Source organism: Gavialis gangeticus, unplaced genomic scaffold (assembly GCF_001723915.1).
Source record: "Gavialis gangeticus isolate Ggan-Ray unplaced genomic scaffold, GavGan_comp1, whole genome shotgun sequence".
NCBI lineage: Eukaryota > Metazoa > Chordata > Crocodylia > Gavialidae > Gavialis > Gavialis gangeticus.
Genome location: NW_017729014.1, coordinates 5,429,193 through 5,454,076, shown reverse-complemented (window position 1 = coordinate 5,454,076; position 24,884 = coordinate 5,429,193). Strand labels below are relative to the sequence as shown.

At 46.4% G+C, this 24,884-nt stretch overlaps 1 protein-coding gene and 1 long non-coding RNA gene across 5 annotated transcripts in view; both read left to right on the top strand.

Annotated features, from left to right (window-relative positions):
- The first annotated feature begins 119 nt into the window (after positions 1-119).
- TP73 (tumor protein p73) overlaps positions 120-24,884 on the top strand; it is an 80,604-nt gene continuing 55,839 nt past the window's right edge. The window contains exons 1-4 of one of the 4 annotated variants that reach the window (XM_019511640.1): positions 5,297-5,381; positions 9,538-9,840; positions 16,955-17,050; positions 18,644-18,767. In XM_019511640.1, coding sequence (XP_019367185.1) covers positions 9,830-9,840; positions 16,955-17,050; positions 18,644-18,767 — 231 coding nt within the window. In that variant the 5' untranslated portion in view covers positions 5,297-5,381; positions 9,538-9,829. Of the gene's footprint in view, positions 248-5,284; positions 5,382-9,537; positions 9,841-16,954; positions 17,051-18,643; positions 18,768-24,884 lie in introns of those variants that run through there. The other 3 variants (XM_019511638.1, XM_019511639.1, XM_019511641.1) reach the window with 3 other exon arrangements.
- LOC109293614 overlaps positions 21,107-24,884 on the top strand; it is a 10,064-nt gene continuing 6,286 nt past the window's right edge. Inside the window, exons 1-2 of the long non-coding RNA XR_002096343.1 lie at positions 21,107-21,189; positions 22,452-22,454. This is a non-coding gene — a long non-coding RNA (uncharacterized LOC109293614). The remainder of the gene's footprint in view (positions 21,190-22,451; positions 22,455-24,884) is intronic.

Genomic DNA, 24,884 nt, shown 5'->3' with positions numbered 1-24,884 from the left:
GGCCCGCCCCAGCCGCCTCCCCGCGCTCGGGCGCGGGCAGCAAGGGGTTAAGGAGGCGCCGCGCTCGGGGCCCCGGGGACCGTGGGGCGCGGGAGGAGGAGGTGGCAGGGTGCAGCTGGGGGTCCCGGGCCGCCTGGCGCCTTCCCTTCCCTTCCCTTCCCCGCCTGCCACTGGCACCGATGCCATCCTGGGCTGGAGGCGCCTCCTGCTCTCGCCTTCCCGCCCGCACAGACGGCACCGCGGCCAGGTAGGGCAGCTCCGCCCGTGCCTGCTGGAGGAGCTCCGAGCAGCCCAGGCTCCTGGCAGGGCCCAGGCAAGGCAGCCGGAGGGATGGAGGGGCTCGGACGCCCCAGTGGCTGGTCAGGCTGGGCTGCATGAAGCATCCCGCAGGGGCTCTGGTCTCCTCTTCGCTTGGGGAGGGGGCCGTTAGCCCTGCCTGGCAAGGAGCGCTTGGATCGCTGTCCCCAGGAGTGAGTCCTCCTCCTGTATTCATAGTCTTTTAGATCGGGCAAAACTGATGACCTGGGAGAGGAAACTTTCCAGGGTGGGAAGAGCTGGGGTAATGCTTCAAAACGCTCTCTCTCCTCCTGCTTGGTCAAACTGTCCTGGCCTCCTTTTCTTACACCTTCATCTCCCTGCCTTGCTAAAGTCTTAAAAGGTATTTCCAAGGCAGATTAATTTCAGTGTTTGCTTTTCAGCTCAAACTTTGTTTGGCCAGGCCAGCCCAGAAAATACGGAGATTTTTCTCTCCCCAGAACAGTGCCCTTATTCTACACGAGGAAACAGGGAAGAGGTACTATGTGGCCAAGTACCCTGTAGCTTCGAAGAAAAAAAAAAAAAGACTAATCAAAATGATGGTGAGCAAGTGCCTGAGGTTGAGTTGCCTCTGGTTTAGGGCTTTCGAGTTTTTGTTTCAGTCTAGATGTCAGTCAGGTGCTGGAATGGTGACCTAAATGACAGAAGTGAGATGGGTACGACAACCCTCCTAGGCTGTGGTTTGCAACTTGGTGCTTGGGTTGTTGGTGACTGAAATCAAAAACAATGGGCCTGATTCACACTCTGACTGCTGTAGCTAATTAGGACTGGCTTGGGTAAAGTCAGTGGGGATAAGAGTGGAAAGCTAGAATAAGGCAGAAAAGGTCTGGCTCTGTTTGTAATCACATTGTGCTTAGGGTTCCTGCTGCTTTTGCCCTCCTTTTCTTGGAAGTACAAGGAGGAGTAGAAGGGAGGCATCCACCCCATGACTTCCCCCAGATTTGGTTTGGCATCCTCCAAAGACAGTCAAAGGACTGATGTTGTGGGGGTCTGCTACTGGGTTAAGGGATGAGAATTTACTATCAGTTTCATAGGCTGTAAACATATATTAATGTTGCAAGTTTTTTTAAATGCAGTCTGCAAATTTTTAAATAAAGGCTATATTGGAAGTGAAGAACAAAATCACTGTGCCATGAAACAAGAAACTAATCCTCCTTTACCCAAAAGATGTTCTACTTACTGACTTGTGCAGTGGGGAGACCAGACTCCGCTCTTACTCAGTTAGGTGTAACGCTGGAGTGACCTTATCTGTGTAGGTTCTCAGATGGCCAGCACCACTGCAGTATCTGGATTTGGCATTTTCTCCTATTAGTCAAATAGGAAAAAGCCAACAGAGTGACAAAAATTGAGCTCATCTGAAATGACACAAGAGTGAATGAGAGCAAAATTTGGTGCGTGTTGGCTTTCATGAAGCTTCTTCTGACTTACATTGGTAAAACAAAGAGCAAAATTTGGCCCATGTACTTCATTGGGATTACTCAACCTTTACACCATTTTAATTGAGATGAATATGGCCCTCTGTGCCAGATCTGGTCTCTCTAATCCTGAGAGAGCATGTTAGCGACCCTGCAGGAGTGAGCTGAACTCTGTTACTATGGTGGTTACCATGGATGCTGGTATAACCAGCTAGGAAGATTACACAGGTGGGGAAGCCAAGCTACAAAATTTAATGGAACATTTTTAAAAAGAGAACTCTTCTCTTGAGAATTATCCAAGCACAGGAGTATACAAATGGCTTGAGAATGCTCAGTAGACTTCAAACTTTATTTTGCAATGCAGTGTACCATAAGCAGTCACATCACTTGGAAACACAGTCCTGCCTCTTCCTAACTTTGAAATGTTCATGTTACCTAAGTACTTTTGATTCATTCAAAGAGGGAACAGGGGGGTGGATTTTTTTTCCTTATCACAAATCCTGTCTATAAGAACAAAAAGTGAATTGAGAGGGCGTTGTTCTATCTATTTGTATAAATTACTTCAATGGAAAAGTGCTTTTAAATACATTTAATCAGAATTATTTTAACGGATCTTAAAAAGATCACCTACCAGAGCAATATGATGCATACAGGTTTTTTTACTTCTGTAGGTTTTCTCCCCCCAGAAGCATCAAAGATACAATGCTCTTGTTCCTCATTCTGGAGGAGATATGAAAGGGAGGTACTATAATGCAAGTCCTTTATCTTGTAGATTGTGTACCTCAAAGCAGCTCTTGAATGGGTTTCTAAACAGAAAACCAGGTCAGTCCAAAATGAAAGCTGCCATGTCAATGGAGCAGACCCAATGCATGGTGTTAAGAACCACTTCCATGCTTCATAATTGGCAAATAACTCCTGCCTGGATGGAACGTTTGGTGTTTTTCTCATTCCTAGCACTTGGGGCACAAGTTCTGGATTTTATCTCCAGTCCTAATATTGAGTCAGTCAAACTTCCCTGTGTGTTAATTTTCCCGTGGAGAATGGATATAATGGACACTTGTTGAGTCTTCATTAATATTTGTTAAATGCTTTGAGATCCTCTGATGAAAGGTGTTATAGAAAGGCCAGTTTTTGATAACTAAAGCCCTTGGGTGGGGGGGCATCATTGTTTCGACACAAATTATAAGTGTATTGTTACTAACAAGAACACAGTCGCTTTAGAACATGACCTGTACACTGATTCCACAAAATGGTTAATGATTGAGGAGTTTCCCCGCCTGGTCTGGTGTGTTTTCCCTCTCTGAAATCCTGTCATACTGCCAGCATCAAAGAACAACATGCTTCCTGCCAAGTGCCAGCTGGAGATTCAATTCACTTTATTGCCTTTGCCAGCTGTGGGGTGTTTAATTAACCATCTGCTGGTACTCTCTGCAGTAAGACTCCCTGGGGAGCCCCTCTCTGGGGGAACTTCTCTGTGTAATTGGACAGATGTTCTTTCATTTAGGGCTTCAGCCAGTGTTTCAGTCACCTGTGAGCTTGGTTCAGCAAAGCGCAGTCCTACCTCAGCCTCTCAAAGCCAAATTTCACTTAGGCCTAGTCTGTGCAGGATTTTTCTCTTGGTAGAAGTGTTTTGGTTTTACTGGTACAGTTACATGGCACAACCCAAAATGTACAAGTGGTAAGGCAACATAAAGTACCTTTTATCAGTACAGGAGGTTATCTTCCTCCTTGTATGGATACACCCATACTGAGATACTTTTTAAAAAAAACTTTTCAGTTCAGATTTTGAATTTAGCAATACACAGACACATTAATGCATATACGCAACAGAAAGTTCAGAGTTTCATTTACATGAATTAGAATCTGCAGGGCTAGGCATTTCTAAAGGTATTTAGACATCTAAAGGCACAAATACACAACTATTGGGATTTTCAAAACGCCCTAATATGGCAAAGTACCTTTAAAATCTTGGCCCTAAGCAACCTGCCTAGGATCATGTAGATAGTCTGTGGCAGTGTTGCAACTGGACCCAGATCTCATAAAGCCTAGTTCAACCACAAAGCCATTCTGCCCTTTTACATGAGCTCACTGTCATGTAGAGAATGTCTTTAACTTAAAACGTTACTTCTTGTATATAAAATACAGTAAAGAGGAGGAGTTTACATCATGTACTGGTGCATGGGGAGTTACTGAAAATGTACTGCTTTTAGAAACAATTTATGGGTAAAGTAAATGATGATCAGGAACAGAAATGATGCTAATAATTATTATGCAAATAGAGTATGCAACCAGCACGCCATTTAATGAGATGTGATATGCAACACTGTGATTAGACACCAATTTTCTCATTCCTACTTTCACATTCTTCATTCCCTACAGTCTACAAATGTCAACAAAACCTTATCATAATTAGAAATGTCCCCTCTAATTTTTTTTTCTTTTTTAAAGAAAGCATGTTCTGACTTGCTTCCCGATTCTTAATTTCTGATCACAGGCAGCTTCCTGACTAATTATTGATAGTAATGAGAGAAGAGACATCCAGTTGTGAAGGTTTCCCCCAGCTATTACAGTAAGATTGCAAACTACAAATGAAGTATATTCGTAAACAAGAAGCTAATTGTATTAAATGGGAAATTCTTGAGATTCTGAGAAATACGTTCCGAAATAGGCAATAGATAAATTTGGTCTTAAAGACAGGGAGATAAGATTGGCTAATCTATATTAAAATTAATACTACATTTCAGGTCTAATTAATGCATCCTTGATTGATCACAGTTCAACATACATACTGTTTCTAACAAGAGTGACCCAAGTTTCAAGCATGTTCTTTACCCACTGCTGCTCTCCACACATCTTGGTGGATCAATTTTCCCCATACCTATTCAAATGTTACTAGGGTCCACATGCCCAAGATATATTATTCTGTTCAGCGAAGGCCTGAGGGGAGAAAGAAATTCTTTATTGTGACTTCTCTAACTCCCTATCTTCTGGGTATAATTTCATCCCTTTGTGAGTGTTAAAAGAGCGGTTTTGTTTGTCAGTACCCGTGAAATTACTATATGCAAGTATGTGGAAGAAGTACGACTTCTCTGCCTGGTCACTAAGCTAGTCTGTCCCCATCACCTCTTCTCATTCTTCAGGAGGGGTGGGAAAACCATTCCATGTGAGCACCAAGAAGGATGAACCCAACAACCGCACTACTTTCAGATTTGATTAACAGCCTCATTTGCACAATGGGATGTGTGTTATGTCTCTGCCGTATTCAACCATGATTTAATACTAATAAGACAGGTAGACTCCCTCCATAACTATTTACCAGGGGGCTGTGCCATCAGCCATTCAGTGTTTTCTGGAGTCCTGGATGAGCCAGCCAGTTTGGCAAGCCACTTAGCTGTAGTGACCATCTTAATTTCCAGGCATTGCCGGCTGAGTGTTCCCCACCCCCTTGTAACTGCCTTGTATTCCAGGAAGGAGAGCGCAAGCCTTTGCCACACTTTTCACATAGCTTTCAACAGCTCCAATGTCATCGCCTAGGCGACCAAGACGCTACTTGTTTGTAGTGCAGTAAATAACGTAGGTTTTCACTACCAGGCCGCTCCTGTCCACGGGAGATCTCTAGGAGAACTCGAAACACTTGGGGCTACACAGCAGGTAGGGGGCCTTTAAAAAAGAAACCTCTTGCTTTTGGTGGGACCTGTTCAGCAGAAACCCTCTCTGGATTTCTTGACATAGCATCTGGAAGAGGATTTGTTGCTGCTTTGCACTAAATGTCTTGGATAGCTTGATCCAGAGTGCCATTGATCCAAAATAGAAGCACTGGTAGAGAAAAATAGTGACAAAGCTTTGTATTAAAAGCCTGTGCCAGGGTAACTGAATGTCTGGTGATGTGTTCCCCTACTCAGGGCCAGAGTATGCTGCTGCTCACGTCAGACTACTGCAGACTTCAGTGGAGTCATACTTATACCCTGAGCTGGGCTTTAGCTGTCAGAGCTAAGGTAGGGGAGTTACTTTTAGTCTAACCACAGGGCTACTAGAGATGCCTTTTCTACCTCCTTGTCTTGCTACACATCAGGGAGGCTTTCCACCTAACCTATCTAATCTCTTTTGGTCACTCATTACCGTGAGTCACCTGGTGGGGCTCCTTTCTGGGCTACTTTAATTTGTTCTGTTCTCCCATCGTGAGATGAAGGATTTCTCAAATTACAACAGGCACCAGGGTTACACACTTCTCCATTCTTTAAACAAGGGCACCATTCCCTCTCTTACAGTCCTGCACAGCTGACTTGCTTGGGAAGTGCTATAAATTGGACACTGTTGTCCCTTTCATGGAACATGGCTGTGCTTGAGTAAAACTTGAGATCAGCAAGCTAAGGGGATCCACTGAAAAGACCTTGCGTCCCTGTTGTGGGAAACATTGACAGGGAAAATCGCTTATGACCTACTGGGCAGTAACAGAGACTTTTTGATCCTTGTGGGCTTGGCAGAAGGTTAGTAGTAGTATCTCTTGTCAGCATACTCAAGCTTCATGTTCTGGGTGAGAATTGAATGAGACAGGCTACTGATAACACTCATGTGCTGCTGCATGTCAGATTCTCTAAGCCCTTTGCAAATATTAACTTAACCATATCATTGTTCCTATCTTCAGATGGGGAGAGGGAGATACCTAATTTGATGTAGGGTCATGTCACTTCAAGGCTATTTCACAACTGAGAAGGTGAGCTGGCAGCAGGACCCAGGAGTCCTGCCACCAGTCTTCCATTCTAACCAGTAGACAGCACTCCCCCGGGAAGGGAACCTCCCAGTTATTTTTTAATCATTGCCTCAGTGATACTGATGTATGGAGGACATATGACCGGTTTGTGCATGAGGTCCTCTCGGGCTTGCCAATGATCATTAGGTCTTGGGAGTGTTAGGTAACCACTGGGTCCTTTTCTCTGCTGTGCCATATTTTGTGTTTCCATCTGTGTAAAGCGAAGATAAAATGCTACCAGGTCGGAGTGGTGGAATGTGACCAAAGCAGAGCACATCACATCTCTCTTGCACTTGCTTGACAACACAACACACAAGGCAATGGAGAATGGGGAACCCTTTAGCACCAGTTAGGAAAAACAATTGTAGATGAAGGAGGTTCTTATTGATACATGATGGGCAAAGTTGTGCGGATCACAGCAGGTAGAAGGACGTAGATTGTGCCCCAGGTGCAGAGGGACAGCAGAAGGCCTTTGGAATAAAAACACATCACCAATATACTTGAGAGGCCTGCTCAGGTGTGTTCCCGTGGAGGCGGCTGCAAGATAAGTAGCACCCGTGACTAGATATTCTTTCTGAACAAGATTTGGACCTGAAGTCACAGCAGCAGAAGAGCACACTGTCTTTGGTGTGTTTTACCGTGTTCAACACAATATATGAGATTTGTAACGTCAGCAGAAAAAATGGTCTGAGACTCCTACCAACTGCTACACCCAGCATTCAGGGGGAGACCGCTTGGAGTATTAACTTAAACTCACCACTCTTTGGCATCTCCTGGAAAAAAACAAAACTGGCATTAATCCTTTAATGCACTGTGGCTGGGTCTGTGCAGATTCTGCTTCTGTACTTTCCTGAGATGCCAGCCAGTTCTCTCTCTTAGCTGGCCATTAATACTATCCAATGCAGGTTTTGGATTGTTATGGTACTTGCTAAGTTGGGGTAAGAGAGCTCATTGCTGATGAAGGTATCTTTCAGGTTTACCTGGAGTTCATGGCATAACCAAAAGTTGCAACAATGGGAGTTAAATCCAAGAGACTAAGCATTTCCAAACAGTTTCTTTAGAAACCTCCCTGGCAGACAATATGGACGTCAAATCCACAGTACAAACCAAGCCGATTTCAACAAACTGTGTGTTAGGATCCAGTGCCCCCGCGTAAGCGGGAAACTATATTTACCAGCTAGGGGAATATGCTGCATTGAGGCACCCTAAAACAAGATTTGCTTTTTCTGAGTCTGGGTATTTCTAAGTCTTTCACTCTGGGAATTTATTGCCAAACTTTAACTAGCAAAGGGAAGGATAGCAGAAAAAGCTGTGGTCGGTGGGAGGGAGGATTAGTTTGAGAATGGGGTTATAGTGAGGCAGCCTCCATGTTGAATGAAAATTTCAGCAAAACCATAGTGGCACTGGGCTGCAGCAACTCAAGACCCAGGAGGTGCACACTCAGTTCTTTGCTTTCCTTAGTGCCTGAAGCAAACCCGTTCTGTGCCTTTGTTGGCAGAAGATCTCCCAACCACCACAGTGCTCAGAGGGGAGGCTGCAGTATGTAGTATCCGTTTGTCAGCCACACAGCCTGTAGTCACTTAAGGGCGTTCAAGTGAGTTACATGGCAATTGAAACTCTTCACTTTCATTGTGACGTGGAGGGTGCAAAGACTTGCAGCAGAAAGGGGATCTCTCACTGCGATATTCCCCAAGCAGGGGCAGCTTCAGTCTGTGGAGCTGGGTCTTAAGACGCACAGTTGAGCTCCAGGGCCAAATTTCTCTGAAATTCAGGGATCCCCAGACTGGGGCTTCAGCCAAAGTTGTCTCAGCTGCAGGAAATTTCCCACTATGGGACATCCAAACACTAGTCTCCTTGAGGGACATAATCCTTCACTGGTCAAGTGACTTTGGTTCAGGGCTGACCAAAGTCCTTACTGCAGGCAGAGAACCGGCACAGCCTGGGCTTCTCCTGCAAGTGAACCCAAGTCTTGCCTTGCAGGCTTCACCTTGCAGAGCGAGGCAAGAGTTTAACTTTCTCCAGTCCTTGTCAAGAGGACCTGGAGAGTGAACCTGCCATTGTCAAGAAGGGGTAGGTGGCACAGCAGTTTTCCTGGTGTAACTGCCACCTAGGCAGGGATGGAGAAGACAGGCCACCTACCAGCCCTCAGACAGTTGCAGCCTTTGACCATTATTGCCCAGGTAGGGGGATTCAAGCCAGTGATTTAGGTGTGAAAATCTCAGTAGCTTCTAATCAGCACAGTGTGGTTTCCCTTTTGACACTAAACACTGGAGAGTGCTGATGAGTGAATCTAAAGGCTTGGTTCCAATAAAAGTGTAAAGGAGATATATAGACATTGAGATGCCTACTGTCAATGAGCACTAACCATACCCACTCCACTGCAGCCCAGCCTCAGGCAAAGTCTGTCAGGTGCCCCATAGTACAGGTGCATGTTCATACCCTGCCAGGAATATACCCATCCCCCTTGCTGGGTGGTCTCAGATGCAGGGTGACCCAGAGATAAGGACTGGGGATCTGGATAAGTAGCTTCTCTTCCTGGCTCTGTCCCTGACAGTATGTTGAGCCTGGGGTTAGTCACTTCTACCCCTCTTCTTTGTGCTATAACCTTCCCTTTATACCCACTGGACCTGTCTAGTCTACCTGACAACAGAGGATTATCTTCTTACGGTTCTTCCCAGTCCACTTTTAACTAGCTCCTGCAGTGGGGTCTCTTATTTCCATCGGGATTTTTTTCTCTTCCCAGGACATTTTAAAATCTTGTTTGTACAGACATTTCCTTCCCCAGCCTAAATACTTCTGATCTTAATTTTGATTGTTCCTTGTTATGCCTCATTAAAGATATGGTATACTGCCATTAATAGAGCTGCAAGGTTCTGGTGATGCTGTTATGCATAAAGCAAATACTGGTTTCTAAAATCTTTCATTCCAGGCCATCAAGGTATTATTGTCACTGTTCAATCACAGGCTCTCTGCAAATGCCTTCACAGCAAGTGCAAGAATCAGTGAACAAGTGTGTCAATAATATTAACAGACCAAGCACTTCTTTGCACTATACAGGTTGCAGTGGGAGCCCTGAGCTGTGAAGAGGCACAAGCCTGGCTTTGGATTCGCTGATCAAGCTTTTGAAAGACACAGGGAACTCCAGAAAACGTCCTTAAAATCTTCAGATTCGGTTTTTTTTTTTCTTTTCGAAATGAGTCCACCCACATGGTTAGGGCTGGTGTCACCCATCATGACCACAAGACACCGGGTGCTGTTGGTAGCTCTCTGCTGAAAGAAAACGTGCAGCTTGTTCCTGAAATTGCTAAACCCCCTTGGACCAAGACCCCCTTGGACCAAGACCAGCAGCATGGAGCTGGGGTAAGGCTTCCCTGAAAGCTGGAGCCCCAGTTCTTTTCTTGTACAAGTTTCTTTCTCTTTTGTATATGGAGGTTGGGAAGGGGGAGGAGAGAATGAGATTTTAGCAAACCGATTCCTTTGTGGCTAAACCAGCCCTCTGTTGCTCTGATAAACTCACCCAGAAACTCCTCTGTGGATATTCTGTCCTACAGACAAGGCACAAATGTGGAAATGGGTACCAGGGATTTAGTTGTGTGAGGATGTCCGGGGTTGCTTTCATTTTACATTACGTGATAGTTTATCAGTCATATTTTCAGCCGTTGACTCTCCAGATGACTCAGGGCAAACATAGCATGAAAGGGGATGGTCAGAGGAGTCCCTGAGCCATAAGGGTGTACTCAGAACAACAGACTGCTCCGTTTGGATGCTGCTGCTTCCAGATTCAGTATTTTGAGACCAAGAAAGCAGGAAGTTTTTTGGCTCTGAATAGTAGGTGACAAACCTTAGCTGATAGAAGAGGGGACACTTACAAAAGGCAGGGGAGAGGTGACCTGGATCCTGTCTTTGCTGGGGAGGCGTTAGGAAGTGGAGAGAAGCTGGATGCAGTGTCTGAGGGGAAAAAGGAAAGTCAGGGAGGCTGGGTGATTATGCAGCATGGCTCCATGCGGTGTAAGGCAGCACGAGTCCAAGATGGCTGCAGCCTTGTGGCTGCAGAAAATGCTGGCTCCCTGCTGATGAGCTTCTGGGAGCTGGATCTACAAAAAGGGCACAGCAATAAGGCTAGTGCTCTTTGAACCTCTGCCTCGGTTTGTGAATGTGACCAGGTCCCCCTGGATTTACCCCAGATCAAAATGAACAGCTATAAGTCCACGCAGGCTCTTAAGGCTCTCTGCGACTGGACTTGTGCCAGGCCCCGCCAAAAACCGAGCGCGCGCCCATTTCTGTGGGGAATCGCTCATGCTGGTGGGCAGTGTGGAAGCCTGGTACTCAAACTGCAACATGCTGGATCCAAATGGATCCAGGACAGAACTAGTAAGGGGAATATCTTCAGTGAAGGGACACCTTCAGTGCACCATCATGTGACACTGCTGAGGATTGCCCAGCTACTCTGGGAACTACTGCTACTGGAAAAGAGGGGAGGGAGAGAGAGTGTGTGTGTGTGTGTGTGTGTGTATGTGTGTGTGCGCGCGCGCGCGCGCACATGTGCAAGGGCCAGTATAACTACCTAGGCAAATGAGACTCACTTCATTTGGACTCTGACTTTACTGGAAAGTTGCTTTGTTAATTTAGGGGAGGCTTTTATCTTCCTGGGTGTCATAGTTAACCCACTTGCATGTTCAGTCCAATAAAACTGACTTTCTTTAGGGAGTGTTTATGAAGCTAAATTAGTATTTGCAAAGCCCTTTGTGGTCTCTTGGTGAGAGGTGTTCAAGGTTGATTACTACAAATTCGAAAACTTCAGAGTGCTTTCTAGAAATGTTTCATTAGTGCCATCAAACAGCCTTTAATAGTGCACAGCAAATTCTGTTCCTGCTAGTTAAAGTCAATAATAATTGAATACCTCTGATACCTAGGGATGTTTGCTTGCATTACCACATTAGTGTTACAATTGCAGGAGCACTAGGATGTGCAGTTATCCTTGATAATAGTTGCGAATAAACATACATACATACATGCTTATTGGGCATCGTGACTGCAAGCCTAGTTTTCAAAATGACGATCTTTATTCTCTAATGGTGCAAGGCTTACTATACGCATACAACAACTGTCCTAGTCATAGGTGCTATAGGTTATGTAGCCTAAGGGGAAATGTAAACTGTGGAATCCTCTGGTTTACCTCCAAACCCAGAAGTGTGAAGTCCTGCTCACAATCCCGGTCATAATAACAGACCACAGATTCTAAGGGTTGTGATGTAAGGTGCTGGCTCATTATGTTATAATCCTTATGATGCTTTGATTTCAGGAAGGCACCAACAGTGCAAAAGTTGTCCATGAACATCAGTGTGGGTTTGAAAAGGGAATGATATTCAAAAACACTTGCAGCAGGAGCTGGTGTATATTATTGTTGTTGTTGTTAATCACTTGAGAGGAAACTACCCCATACTATCCAGTGAGTATGCTTATGAATGATATTCCCAGCTCTAACTGTTTTTTATCTGAAAGGAGTAGCCAGGAGATGAGGCTTGTAGTGACTGCAAGGAGTCACTGTCCACTGGCTACCCCGTGGGCCTGCAGTCACAGTGTCAGGTATCCAGGCTGTAGTCATATTGGTCTAGAGGCAAAAGGAATCAGAATTTGTGGTAGAGGCAGTATCTTTTATTAGACCAACTAGATTTTTGAAAAAAAAAAGTCTTTAATTGCAAGCTTTTGGGCACAAAAACAGAAGCGCAAACATTTCTTTAATTGCAAACTTTTGGGCACAAAAACTCAAGCACAAAGATTTCTTTAATTGCAAGCTTTTGGGAACAAGTTTTTGTGCCCAAAAGCTTGCAATTAAAGGATTTTTTAAAATTTTTTTTGCAAAAATCTAGTTGGTCTAATAAAGGATTTCTCCTCTACCATGCGTTCTGACTCCTACCTGCAGCCGCAGTGGGCACTTTGCTGAGGTTTATTATAAACTCCTGATGTGGGAATCTAGAGTTCGTTAGACTGCCACATAAGCATTCATAAGCATACTCACTGGATAGCATACTCACTGGATAGTATGGGTATCCCAATCTGTGTATTTATAAAATACTCACTGGAGTAGGTTATAAATACCCAAGTGCGCCCCTATCCCGGGTATTTATAAGCTACTCCAGTGAGTATTTTACAAATACACAGATTGAGATACCCATACTATCCAGTGAGTATGCTTATGAATAATATTCCCAGCTCTAACTGGTTTTTATCTGAAAGGAGTAGCCAGGAGATGAGGCTTGTAGTGACTGTAAGGAGTCATTGTCCACTGACTACCCCGTGGGCAAGAGAGCTGACTGCAGCCACAGTGTCAGGTATCCAGGTTGTAGTCATATTGGTCTAGAGGCAAAAGGAATCAGAACTTGTGGTAGAGGTGCTATCTTTTATTAGACCAACTAATTTTTTGGAAAAAAAAGGTCTTTAATTGCAAGCTTTCGGGCACAAAAATTCAAGCACAAACATTTCTTTATTTGCAAGCTTTTGGGCACAAGTTTTTGTGCCCAAAAGCTTGCAATTAAAGGATTTTATTTTATTTTTTGCAAAAATCTAGTTGGTCTAATAAAAGATTTCTCCTCTACCATGAGTTCTGATTCCTTCCTGCATCTTTGGGGTACTTTGCTGAGGTTTATTATAAACTCCTGATGTGAGAGTCTAGAGTTCATTAACAATGGGCAGGCACCCAAGTGCGCCCCTATCCCTTCCAAAGTATCTGTATATTTATAAGCACTCTGACCTATGATGTCATCCCCAGAAATACAGCCCACGTGATAAACTCCCAGCAGATCGTGGGCTGCCGGATAGACGGTCCTGCTGCTTTTCTGTTCTTTTTCTTTTTTTAAACCGGAAGTTGAGGCTGTGCTGATGAAGGGAGCCAAATTGGCAGCCCAGAAGATAGACAGTTTCTTCCTGTGACCATCAGGGATGGCCTGGGAAGAGGGAGAGAAATCCCACCTGTCTGACTGAGCCTGAACCCTGATCTGGAGCACTAATAGGTAAGGCAGTCAGCTACTCTGATCCAGAGGGATCAACGAGAGTCTTTCCATGCACTTCAGTGGGCTGTTGGCCAGGCCTTGAATCTTTGTGGCTCGTTCAGACATTGGGGCTATGAACAGACATTCAAAAAGCCTGAGCCTGAACTGATTCAATCTTTGCAGGCTAGTCTAACCCGACCAGGCTGAACTGTTTTGTAACTGGATAGACATTCTCTTTGGACTGAGGAAATTCAAGCACATGCCTCCAGTGGCTCAGGCTAGAAGCCAGGGTGTACTAGAGCAGCCCTCCTTTCCCTCAGTGCTTTCCTCCGTAGCACTGAGCTGAGAAGGGTGGGAGTGGCCAGGCCCTGGCAGGATGCTCTGATTAGGGAGGGGTGTAACCCCCCACCCTACCTGCACCATCCCAGGCTTTTACCTGCTGGCTGCTCAAGGGGCAGGAGTGTTGCCAGACCTCAGCCCCCTACTAGCGCTCTGAGGCAAGTGGGGGAGGATGCAGTGCATGCATCTGTTGATGATACAGAGCTTTTCAATCTCCCTCTCCCTGCTTCTTTATACAGTCTGCAGCAAACTGACAGGCAAGCAAGCCAGCAAGGAGCCAATAACAGTGTTTATCACATCAGCAGCAAAACAATAGCCTCTCTCCATTAATTCAAACTCTTCTTAAACCGCTTAATAGCTGACCTATTGATTAGCTCCAAAAAGCCCTAAGTGGTCACTGTTATGTCTGCCTGTCCCAGTGAAACTGGAGACGCACACAGACACCTCTCAATATTAGCTAGCAAACCACATGCCTGGGGTTCCTGGGGCTGGGGTCTGTGCTGTGGGAGATGAGAGGGAGGGGAGGATCCTTGCTTGTCCAGCAAGCAGCGAGGGGTGGGGAGTAGGGCAGGGGAAAGCCAAGCAGACCCTGCTGTACCTGCAGTCTCTGCGGGAGCTCCAATCAGGGAACAGAGGGGAGGGGAGGGGCCAGCCCTGCTTTGGAGCAGAGGGCCCTGCCCAACTCAGAGAGTATGCCAGGATGCTGGGGGAGTCTAGTTTATCTTAAACTAGCAAGGGGTCTGGGACAGACATTGCATAAACCTGTTTGAGCCAAATCAGTTAAGTCTGATGCTACATTCAGCCAGGTTTATCTCAAACTGATTTCAGCCATTTTCAAACTGATTTATGTGCACTGAACATCTGTTCTGTTACAGGTTTAAGCCAGTTTCTGATCACTTAAACCAGTTTATGTGTAATGTCTGTCCCTAGCCTTGTTGCTTTGTTGAGACTGCCAATGAGGCGGCCAGTTAGAATTAGTTATCATGAGTTCACTGGGAACTGTACTGTGGCGTTGCTGTATTTCCTGATCAATAGGTGGCCAGTGGGCTAGGCAGATGGTAACTCATGGCATTAATTTTGGGCTACTGATTAGCTCCCCAGTGCATGCCACCTCTAATATAAATGCTCCCCAGAGCTCCTGGGTGTAAATTATTGTAACTTCTTTTTATCATTTTCAACACAACAAAACATATTTTGCTCAACCATTTGCACAGAACTCTGAGGTTGTTTGTTGGTTTCTCGTACTAGAAGTAAAACCGGCTTGTACAGATGATTCAGGCTCTCCTTGTCATTGCCGGTAATGGCCTATTCTGTTCCTTTCTATTCTGGTTCTTCTGCCATGTGCAGAAGATAACCGAAATACTGCTGATTGCACAGTTGGTTTCATAGCAAAGCACACACAGCCTGTCTCAAGAGATACAAATCCTGTATTTATTTGGGATCTGGCCCTGCCATGCAACTGGCATGAGCAGCATTCATTTTAAATACCAGGATAATTTAACGCAGAGGACTGAGACTTGGGTCTTTCCATTCTGGTTTTGGGCCCTTGCTATTTAACTTCACCAAAGAGCCCCATTACACAGAGATGATACAGCTCTGCAAATCAGTCCATCTTCACAATCACTGACACTGTGTTTATTTCTACCAGCTGCAGATCTAAACCAGGGGATGGCAACATTTTTGAGCAGAGTGCCAAAAATACCTTCAGCCTCAACTTGTAAGATATTAGTGCGCAGGGCCAGATGGTGGGGGAGCTACAAGGGGCTCGATCCTTGTTGTGGCAGTGAAGCCTTGGTCCCTTCCCCACTATCTGCCCCAAGGTGCATGTGCCAAGCAAAATGCCTTTAAGTGCCACGCTTTGGCACCTGTGCTTACCCCTGATCTAAACCCAAGCGGCACCTGCATTTCCTCTGAAATCCCCAGCTCCTCTGTCATGGTTCTTTGAAATGAAATCACACAGGATCACAAAACACCAACTGGGGTGATGCATTTTAATTAAAAGCAAGAGGTTGGGTTTTGCTCTTGGACTTCGGGGGCAGGCATGGAGGAGTGAGATTGTCCTTGGTGTCTGCTTTACAACCCTACAGAGAATACAAAGGGCGCATGGCTTCTAGCCTGGTGGAGGTGGGATGCTGCAGGCTGGGATCTGGAGTCAGGGCTTTCTGTGCTGTAGCACAAAGATGACTGCAGCCTTTTCCTTTCTGGGCAAGCTTCTCTGGACTCTAGCTAGCTGCCCTAGAAGCCCTCAAATGGGTGAGGCCTGGAAGCTACCAGGGTGGTAGGCGAGGCTTGCTGCCTTGATTTTACTGCTAAGCCACAACAAAGTACCATCCTTGTGTCAGGGCTGCTGTGAGACACATGTCGGCACTACCATAGTGAAATCCTCCATTCAGAAACCTCCTGGGAGTCACACACAAGCTTGCTGAATAAGGACCACAGGGATTGGGGGGAGCAGCAGATTGTGTCTCCCTTCTTCTCTCACAAACCATCCTCCTGGCGGTCCACATTGGGCAGGTCCAGGCTTGTAGGATTTGGCCATACCAAACCAATGCAAACACTGCCACTGCTAATTCTCTTTCACAGGCTGATGACCTCTAGGGGCCTAGGTGCTGCCGGATTGGAGACTAGGTGATGCAGCTGGCTGGAGGGGAAGTGGCAACATTTCAATTTAATGAAGGCTTGGGAGCTCTTGTTCCCAGTGCACTGCCCCTGGGGGGTCAAGCCTGAGTTTCCCAGGCTTCCCAAAAGGGCTGCACTTCACCAGGTGTCTTTGGCTCAGTGAAACAGGCAGGAAACAGAGCAGGAAGGACTTCTGCAACCAGGTATTGTTCTTTAAATGGCTGAAAGTGAAAAGTGGTATTGCCTGAGCTACAGTGCCCACAATGTGAAGCAGTGATGTAATATGGGGCTTTCAGTTTGCTGTGTTGCCAGCTGAGTTTAGCTGTGGCTGAGTTTGCTGCACATGAGTGCATTTCCAAGAAACAGAAAGAGAGCCGATACTATCCTCTTGCATGCACAAGGATTGGATTGTGCAGGCTGCAAAGAGAACCTGCTGGATGGAAGATGCTGTACAAATACACCATATAAATCTCCTTACCAGGAGCACTGTGGCTACACTAATAAGGCTGTTTTTCTTTTGGTCCTAGAGCAATTTATCCTTTGTTAGACTCTCCTGTCACGAAAATGTCCCAGGCTTCCCCAGCTGATGAAGGAACAACATTTGAACATCTCTGGAGCACACTGTAAGTGTTACTTGACCATCTGTACTAAGAACTCCTGGGGAAAGAAGAATCATCCCCTTATTGTTGCAGGATAGTAACTTCTTTCACTGAGTAGGGTTTGGGAAAACCCATTTGTTTAGATTCCTGCACTCCATCTCTTACACTGCAAGCCCAGTTTTGCACACTCAGGTTCTCTCACCTGCCTTTTTCAGCCACATTTGTGCTTGCAAAAAAAGAAAAGCTCAGGCATGTCTTCTCAGATGCATTTTACCTGCACTATCTGCCTTGATGCACGGCCAAAAACATGAGAGCATGTGTGGGGAATACCTCCCAATACCCCCAGGGCTATAAATCGCAAATGCAAAAATCTGGGCACTGAAGTTCTGCCTCCAGCTTCAGCAGCTGCTTCTGAAAAACTGCCTCCCTCTCCCCAAATGCTAATGCAAAAAACTGCACGTGCAAAAAACTGCAAAATGCTGCAAGAGGATCCTGGAGCACAGAGATCATTTGGTCTCCTGTTTGCTCAGCAAAGGTCAACCCTAGGCACATTTCCTCTTGCTCATGTGGGTGTTACTGTTCTGAGAGGGCTACCAGGAAGTGCTCAGGAGACAGTAGAAGATGAGATACCAAAGGAAGGTCTAGTCTGCTGAGCTAGAAGCAGTCAAATTGGAGCCTGCCTCACTCCTCTGAGTTGTTGGATAAGGCCTGATCAGCCTGCTTTAACCCTGTATGGGTTTTTTTTAACTTCTCACTCATGCCATATGCCACAGAGTTGCCTACTAGAAATGGCAGAAAATTAGAGCAGGACTGGTTGAGACAGTCCTGTCAATGGAAGTAACAATAGGCCACTTGAGATTGTTCTAGCTGGCTTGACTGTGTATAATGTGCCTGTTTCCACCAAAGACTGCCCCCTCTCATGCAGCATGGAGATCATGTTTAATGCAAGTTGAGCACACACTTGCCTGGGATGGTTTTGTCAGTATTCCTGCCTGGAGCAGGGGGCAAGACCAGATGGTTTCCTTAGGTCCCTTCTAGCCTTGTTTCCCTGTGATTCCTCTCCATGTTCTCTATGGTACTCCTCCTTCCACAAGAGACCCTTGAGGCCTTACCAGGAATTCCTAAGGGAAGTGCAGGGAGACTTGCAGGGCCCCCAGGACACTTGCAACCCTCCAATCCAGTCCCATGGAACAGAGTCCTAGGCTACATTTTTTTCATTCATAGCCCCACCTATGGGTCCTGGGTGCAGCTCTGGTGGAGCTGTGCCACCATAGATCCAGGGATAGGATTGCACCCTGGTCCTACAAGGCACAAAGTTTCATTTAATCCTTGCCACAATACTCCTCAAAGTCATCTCAGGAAATGCCCTGTCTGGCTAAGCCATTGGCACCAGGTAAAAAACTGCATCCCAGTTCTCTGTGTCTCTGCAAACCTCTTTTGCTGGCCCATCAGAAAAGGCAGTTTGAGCAAAATGTGCTGCACTGGGTAGCCTTTTCTTGTGAAAATGAAAGGCTGGAAGGGGCCAGGGTTCCAGAGAAACCCAAGCTCTTGGGTGGGCATGATGAAGGAGGTGTTGGTGAACTGGGGTGCTGAAGATATCTTGTTTCCTTTTCTCAGGGAACCAGACAGCACCTACTTTGATCTCCCCCCATCCAGTCATTCAGGGAGCAGCGAAGTCTCCAACCACACTGAAGTCACAATGGACGTCTTCCAATTGAGAAACACGAATGAGTCGGTCATGGTGAGTGTGCTCAGTTTCTGGAAGAAGGAATTATGTTAAACATGGGTAGCTTCTCTCCAGGGGGGCTGGGAATTGAACACAAAACCTTTCAGTTACTGGCTCATAGGTCAGACACAATCAGCTCTGGCCAAATGCTGTTACCACCTGGTGAGTGTTTGGTAACCAGCTCTGAATAAGCAGGGCGCCTCCACATCAGCTGTACTGCATTGTGCCTGTGCATTTGGTCAGTTGCCAGATCAGACTGGGGAATGACTGGCTTGGTTGCAGTATTGCAGAGAAGAACTGGGGGCTTATGGTGGACCATACGCTGAATGAGCCAACAGTATACCCTTGTTGCAAAAAAACCCAACAGCGTCCTGGGTTGTATGTCATTTGCTAATCAAGGAAAATGATAGTTCTGCTCTATTCAGCACTCGTAAGGCCTCACCTGGAGTACTGTGCCCAGTTTTGGGCCCCATGCTTTAAAAAAGATGTGGACAGTTTGGAAAGAGTCCAGTGCAGGGCAACAAAAAATATTAGGGGTCTGGGAGGCAAGCATTTGAAGAACAGCTGAAAGAACTAGGGTTATTTAGCCTGGAGAAGAAGACTGAGTGGGATTTGATAACAATTTTCAGATACCCGAAGGGTGATTATAGAAAAAATCGAAATAAGCTTTTTTCCCGTGGCGGTAGGGGACAGGACTAGGAGCAATGGCCTCAGGCTACAGCAGGGGAAGTTTAGGCTGGAGAGTAGGAGGAACTTTCTGACTATTAGAGTAGTAAGGCATTGGAACAGACTAGCTAGATACCTTGTAGATTCTCCATGCTTACAAACTTTCCAAAGCAGGTTGTGCAGACAGTTGGCTGGGATGGTTTAGTCAGGGATGATCCTGCCTTGAGCGGGGGGCTGGACTAGATCACCTTGTGAGGTCCATTCCAGCTCTTCTTTTCTATATTCCTATGATGATAGAATGTAAAGCCTGGGTCTTCCCCATGGATGACAGTGGTTCTAGTTTGAAACTTGTAAATTTAGGTACTCAGTGCAGGACTGCACCCATTCTTCTACTCAGCCAAACCTGGCAGTGTTAGCCTCCCGTACGTAACAGGTTTCTGAATGGGAGCAAGGCACTAAATACAAAAGCCTGAGAAGGCAGGTGGGGGACAGGAAGAGGACCTATTTTAACTGGAGTTGTTTCTCGTGCCCCCATAGCAGTGGCTCCATGAATTAGATACTTGAGAGTGGAACAAAAAGTTCAGTTCTAATTTCTGTGTTTGCTTGCTCCGTGCAGTTACTAACATGCTGTATTGCCCTTGTACCAGTATGGTCGATGACTCTTGTTTCCCCTGTAGCACTGTAGTGAGCCATCCTCAGAGTCCTTTTCTGTGTTGTGTCAGGGCAAACCTTTATGTCCATGAAAAGCCCCACAGAAATGAATGAACATTCCTGCAGCTGGCACAGGGAACTACTGGGATGCCCTGCATTGCAGCATCAGGGCCTCAGCCTGAATCCCCTTTGCCAAAAAGACCCTGATTATCTTCAGTAGGGGAACAAGTGGTTTTTAATTCCTAGGTTTTTCTGAGTACTGGAAGAAAAATGTACCCTAAGCAAAGTTTTGCTGTGTTATCTGCATACAAGTAAAGGAAGTGATTCTGAATAGTTCTGAGGCAACAAAACTTACACAGCATTTTAGGATCAGGCTCAGAACCAATACACAGGAAATTCAGAACACACTACGTCTCTGTCCCCATGAGCTGCTGTCAGTCATCACCCCAGCTACACAAGGAAGTAGCAAAGGCCACATAGCTCAGATTCTACCACCTTCACTGAAAGTAGGATTTCGATTGCAGCCCCAAGACCATTGCTTCTAGAGTAAAGCTCTCCCCTGTATGCATAGTTGTGAGCAGAATTTGTCCCCAAGAACATCAAGGATTTACCCCACATGGTATCATTGTCTCACTGCAGTTCAGCATTTCACCTGATTATGACACTGGCGTATTTTTGTTTCATAGTTGGTAGGGTCAGAAGGGACCTGAGCGGATCATCAAGTCCGAACCCCCACCATGGCAGGGAAGAGTACTGGGGTCAAATGTCCCCGGCAAGGTGCTTATCTAGCCTCCTTCTGAAGACCCCCAGGGTAGGAGTGAGCACCACTTCCCTCAGAAGTTGGTTCCAGATCCTAGCCGCCCTGACTGTGAAGTAGTGCCTCCTGATGTCTAGAAAACATGTGTGAAACAAGGTCCAATAACACAGCAATCTTGACATGTAGGACCCCAACTGAACACATAGAGAAGCTGCACTGGCTGGGAATTGAACCCAGGTCTCCTGCATGGCAAGCAGGAATTATACTGTCAGGGAAAAGGACTTCCTGGCATCTGAGCCAAGCCAACTGCAGAAGGGGCAAGGCAGGCCCCTGGAGCAGAGAGACAATGTGATAGTGAGAAAGGTACATTCTCCAGTAGGGGGTGGAAGTGGAGCCAGGGCAGAGCCTGGAAAGATTTGGGAGTAGAGACAAAATGGAGAAGCTGAGAGACCTGGAGAGGAAGAAAAAGCTTTACTGGAGAGTGGCTACTTTCAAACAGCTGGCAGGGAGGGCCTCAGGGAAGCAGGTGCTCACTGCCACATACAGATAGCCAGGGGGGCCAGGACTAGGACTGTGCAGTCCAAATTTGAGCAAGTTGTATTAAGCAGGGATAGTTAAATATAGGTTTCTCCACTTTTATGCAGAATGGCTATCATTGCAAACCTTGCCTAGGATGTAAACAACCAGCATTGATATCGGTTTTGCTGGAGAAACTCAGACTTTTTCAGGTGGCTGCTTATCTACATCTCATGAGATAAAGCAGATACCCAGGCTAAATAGTCCAGGTTTCTGAGTTCCTGAAGCACTGTGTGATCTGGGCACTGGCTCTTCATTCTAGAGCCCAGATCTGTCACTTGGATATGAACGTTTTTGCACAACTCTTATCCTGTACACTCTCTGCTGATCTTTTGATTCTGCAGAGAATTGAAGCAAAATGGGCTCAGACATGGTGCCATGCTTGCAGTCATGGAGGCTAGTGCAAGAACTAGTGTGGAGGTTACTGCTCATGCTTCACAGCGGTTTAGTGTTGAGCACATGCTGCTTTCTGTTGGCTGGGAGCTCTAGAGGGACAACGACCCCAATCAGAATGTCATGGCTCAGCCTGGAACACATTACAAGTTCCCCTGTCTTATTGAACAAGAAAGCTCTGCCCCTTACTCCACAAACACATGATGACAAAGACAACACATCTTCACATGCATGTGCACACACACAGCCAGTTCCAGACATGGTAGTCATTTTCTTCCTACTCTTCCTCCCCTCCTGGTCTAGTCTGTGGGAAGGGAGGAGAGCAAAAGCCCCTGTGCCTGCCTTTATCATGATTATTTGCATATTTGGAACCAGGTCACTTTGCCTCTCCAAGTCTGGGTTTTGTCACCGGTTGAGCAGGCTTGGTGCTCCTGCCTGCCCTTGCCAGGGTGCTGGTAAAGCAGTTTTATTTTTGATGAAACACACATGGACTCCATCTGACTTGTCCAGATTAAAACTCTGCACTCCATCTGTCTGCCTCTACCTTTGCTGGGTGTTATTATTAGCGACTTGTGAATTCAGCCCCCTTCGAAACAGGGCTAGTCTCAAGGGAACTTCCTTGCTTTAACATTCAGCAAACAAACCAGTGCTCTGAGCTTGTGGCCCTTTGGAAAATCTCCCTCCTCAGATGGGCAGTTTCCCTCCTCACTGGCTTAACAGTCCCCTCCCCATCTGTACTTTTCCCTCCTCTGCAGGCCTTTTTCCCTCCACTCCCCAGCCTTTGTCTGTAGCTAACAGGCAAAAGTGTGGCAGACAGAGCTTAGACACAGGGATGCTCATTGTGGAGCTGCCCCAGCCTTGAAACTGCCGCCGGCCTTCTTGCTGCTCGTGCTGGAACCAAGCATGAATCCAGTGCAAGCTGCTCTTACCTATGAGTGTGGGAGTTTGATTGTCTGTCTGTACCATAGGGCTTAGGGCAGGCAGAGTTCCTAATGCCCTGGCTTAAAGTAAGTGCAGTTGTGTGCCTAACTGACAGCATGTGTTCGCCCTCACTTGTAAAACTACTTTTTAGAAAGCATCTACTGGTCAGGCAGTGGGACTGAACCCAGATTGCTAAGCTCAGAAGGAGGTGAGTCTCCTTACTGTTAGTTATCACCACTGACGTATGCAGCAGGCTCGCAGGAGATAAAATGCACAGGTACGCGGTCCTGTTGACCTAAAATGAAGGTGGCAAATGTGGCTCGCTCGGTCAAGGGGAGGGCTGCTGGCCGGTTTTTCTGGTGCAAGGTTCTCATGAGGTTTGTCAAATCTGAGAGATCCCTCTGTCAGGAGCAGAAAGGTTGCAGTGATTGGGACACCTCTCCACAGCTCTCCCACACATTCACTGTGTGACCCTAGGCAGGTCATTTAAACTTTGTGTGCCTTGGCCTGAGTACCGATAGCAGGAGGAGACTGATGCTGCTTTGCCTGGCATTTGTTGAGCATCTCACAATTCTCTGGTAGTAAGCACCAAAGACACTGCCAGGCTCCTCCTTGTCCTTTTCAGGGCCAGAAACTTACAGGTTGGTGGTACAGGCAGAATAACTTTACATCTGGTCATGGTGAGATGCAGAACAGAAGTAGCAGGGGCAAATGTATCACTAGCTTTAATATGGATAAGTTTCTACATTTAAAAGATCACAGAAGGGATTATGTGTACTGGTTGCTGCAATGGCAGGAGCCTGAGCTTAGCGGCACAGAAATCCTACATCCCTATGATAACTCATTGGTTTCTCTCTTAACTGAGGACACCTTCATTTCTCTCCCCTCGTGGCTGTATGGGAAGAGTATCAGGCAGGCTCACAGCAGGAGGGAACTTCACTGTTGTTGGGAACCTGGGGTTTGTTTTGCTTTGGATTGGGCTTTTTGCTCCCTCCCCAGCATGGCTGATAGGATTGGAAAGCCACAGAGGATACTGCAACACAGCTGTATGATGATGCTTAACCAGGCGGAAAATGCATCTCATGTTGGTATCCCCTGGGCAGTTGGCTCTGAGTGCCAGTCACTCTGGCCTCCCAGAGGAGAGCGGGCTAATTCTGGAACTGCAGCATGTCTAAAAAAGACTGTGCAAATGTGCCTTGGCGGCAGGCCTCCCAATCACCAGCTTGCCTGTGTTTATTTAGTTGTACCATCAAGGATGCTTCCTACAGCTTGCAGTTCATAGCATCACTGGGATTTTGGTTTGGGCAGAGCTTTGGAAAAGAATAGACAGAGATACATAAAACACCAGAGACTTTTTCTTTCTTGAAGAAATGCTTAACAGTGTAAGAAACATCCTGTGTCCTCCTGCATCTCACTAGTACTGTAGTGCAGTGCTGGTGAAGAGTGAAACTCTGAAGACTTGAAGGTTCAGCTCACCTACCTTTCAGGTTTGAATGTTTCTGTGGATTTCTCTGTTTTCCTTTGGTCTCAAAGTGTCCTGGGAACAATCATCTCAATGGGATTTTGAGAGAGCTAGTTAGCCATGTTAGGATTTTGGACATCCGGGGTGTAATAGGTTAGAAAGACAACCAGGGCAGCCATTTCTGCTTTGTCTCTGCTCCCATTTCTGGCTGAAATTAGAACCTGTGACAGTAGCAGCTGCGTGGAAAAGAGGGAGGGAAGTCAACCAACATCTTCCCTATCTGAAGACAGAGCCAGTGCAGCCTCGTCCCCATTTGGGGAGAAGGTTCTGGGGAGGTTCCTGTTCTCCCATCCATTTGTCCCACCCTGGCGCCTGGGTGATTCCCATTGCTTATCCATGAGAGAAGAGCAGTCACATCTCCACCCTCACACTGGAAGCTGATCACCTGTGGGACCCAAGGAAGAATTTCCCCCCAGTTTGGAGCACTGCCAGAGAGGGGGTTGTCATTTTCCTCTGAAGCACCCATCAGCGGTTACTGATCAGGTCTGATTAGATGCAGCAGATCATATTCGCCAGTCGAGTGCATCTCACCATGGTGACTGTGGATGGTGGCTTCTTTTGTGTTAGGTTTATTGAGGCAGCTTTGCCATTGCCAATCCGTTTCCAGGCTCTGAAAGAGGTGTGGATACCCTCTGCTTACCTACTC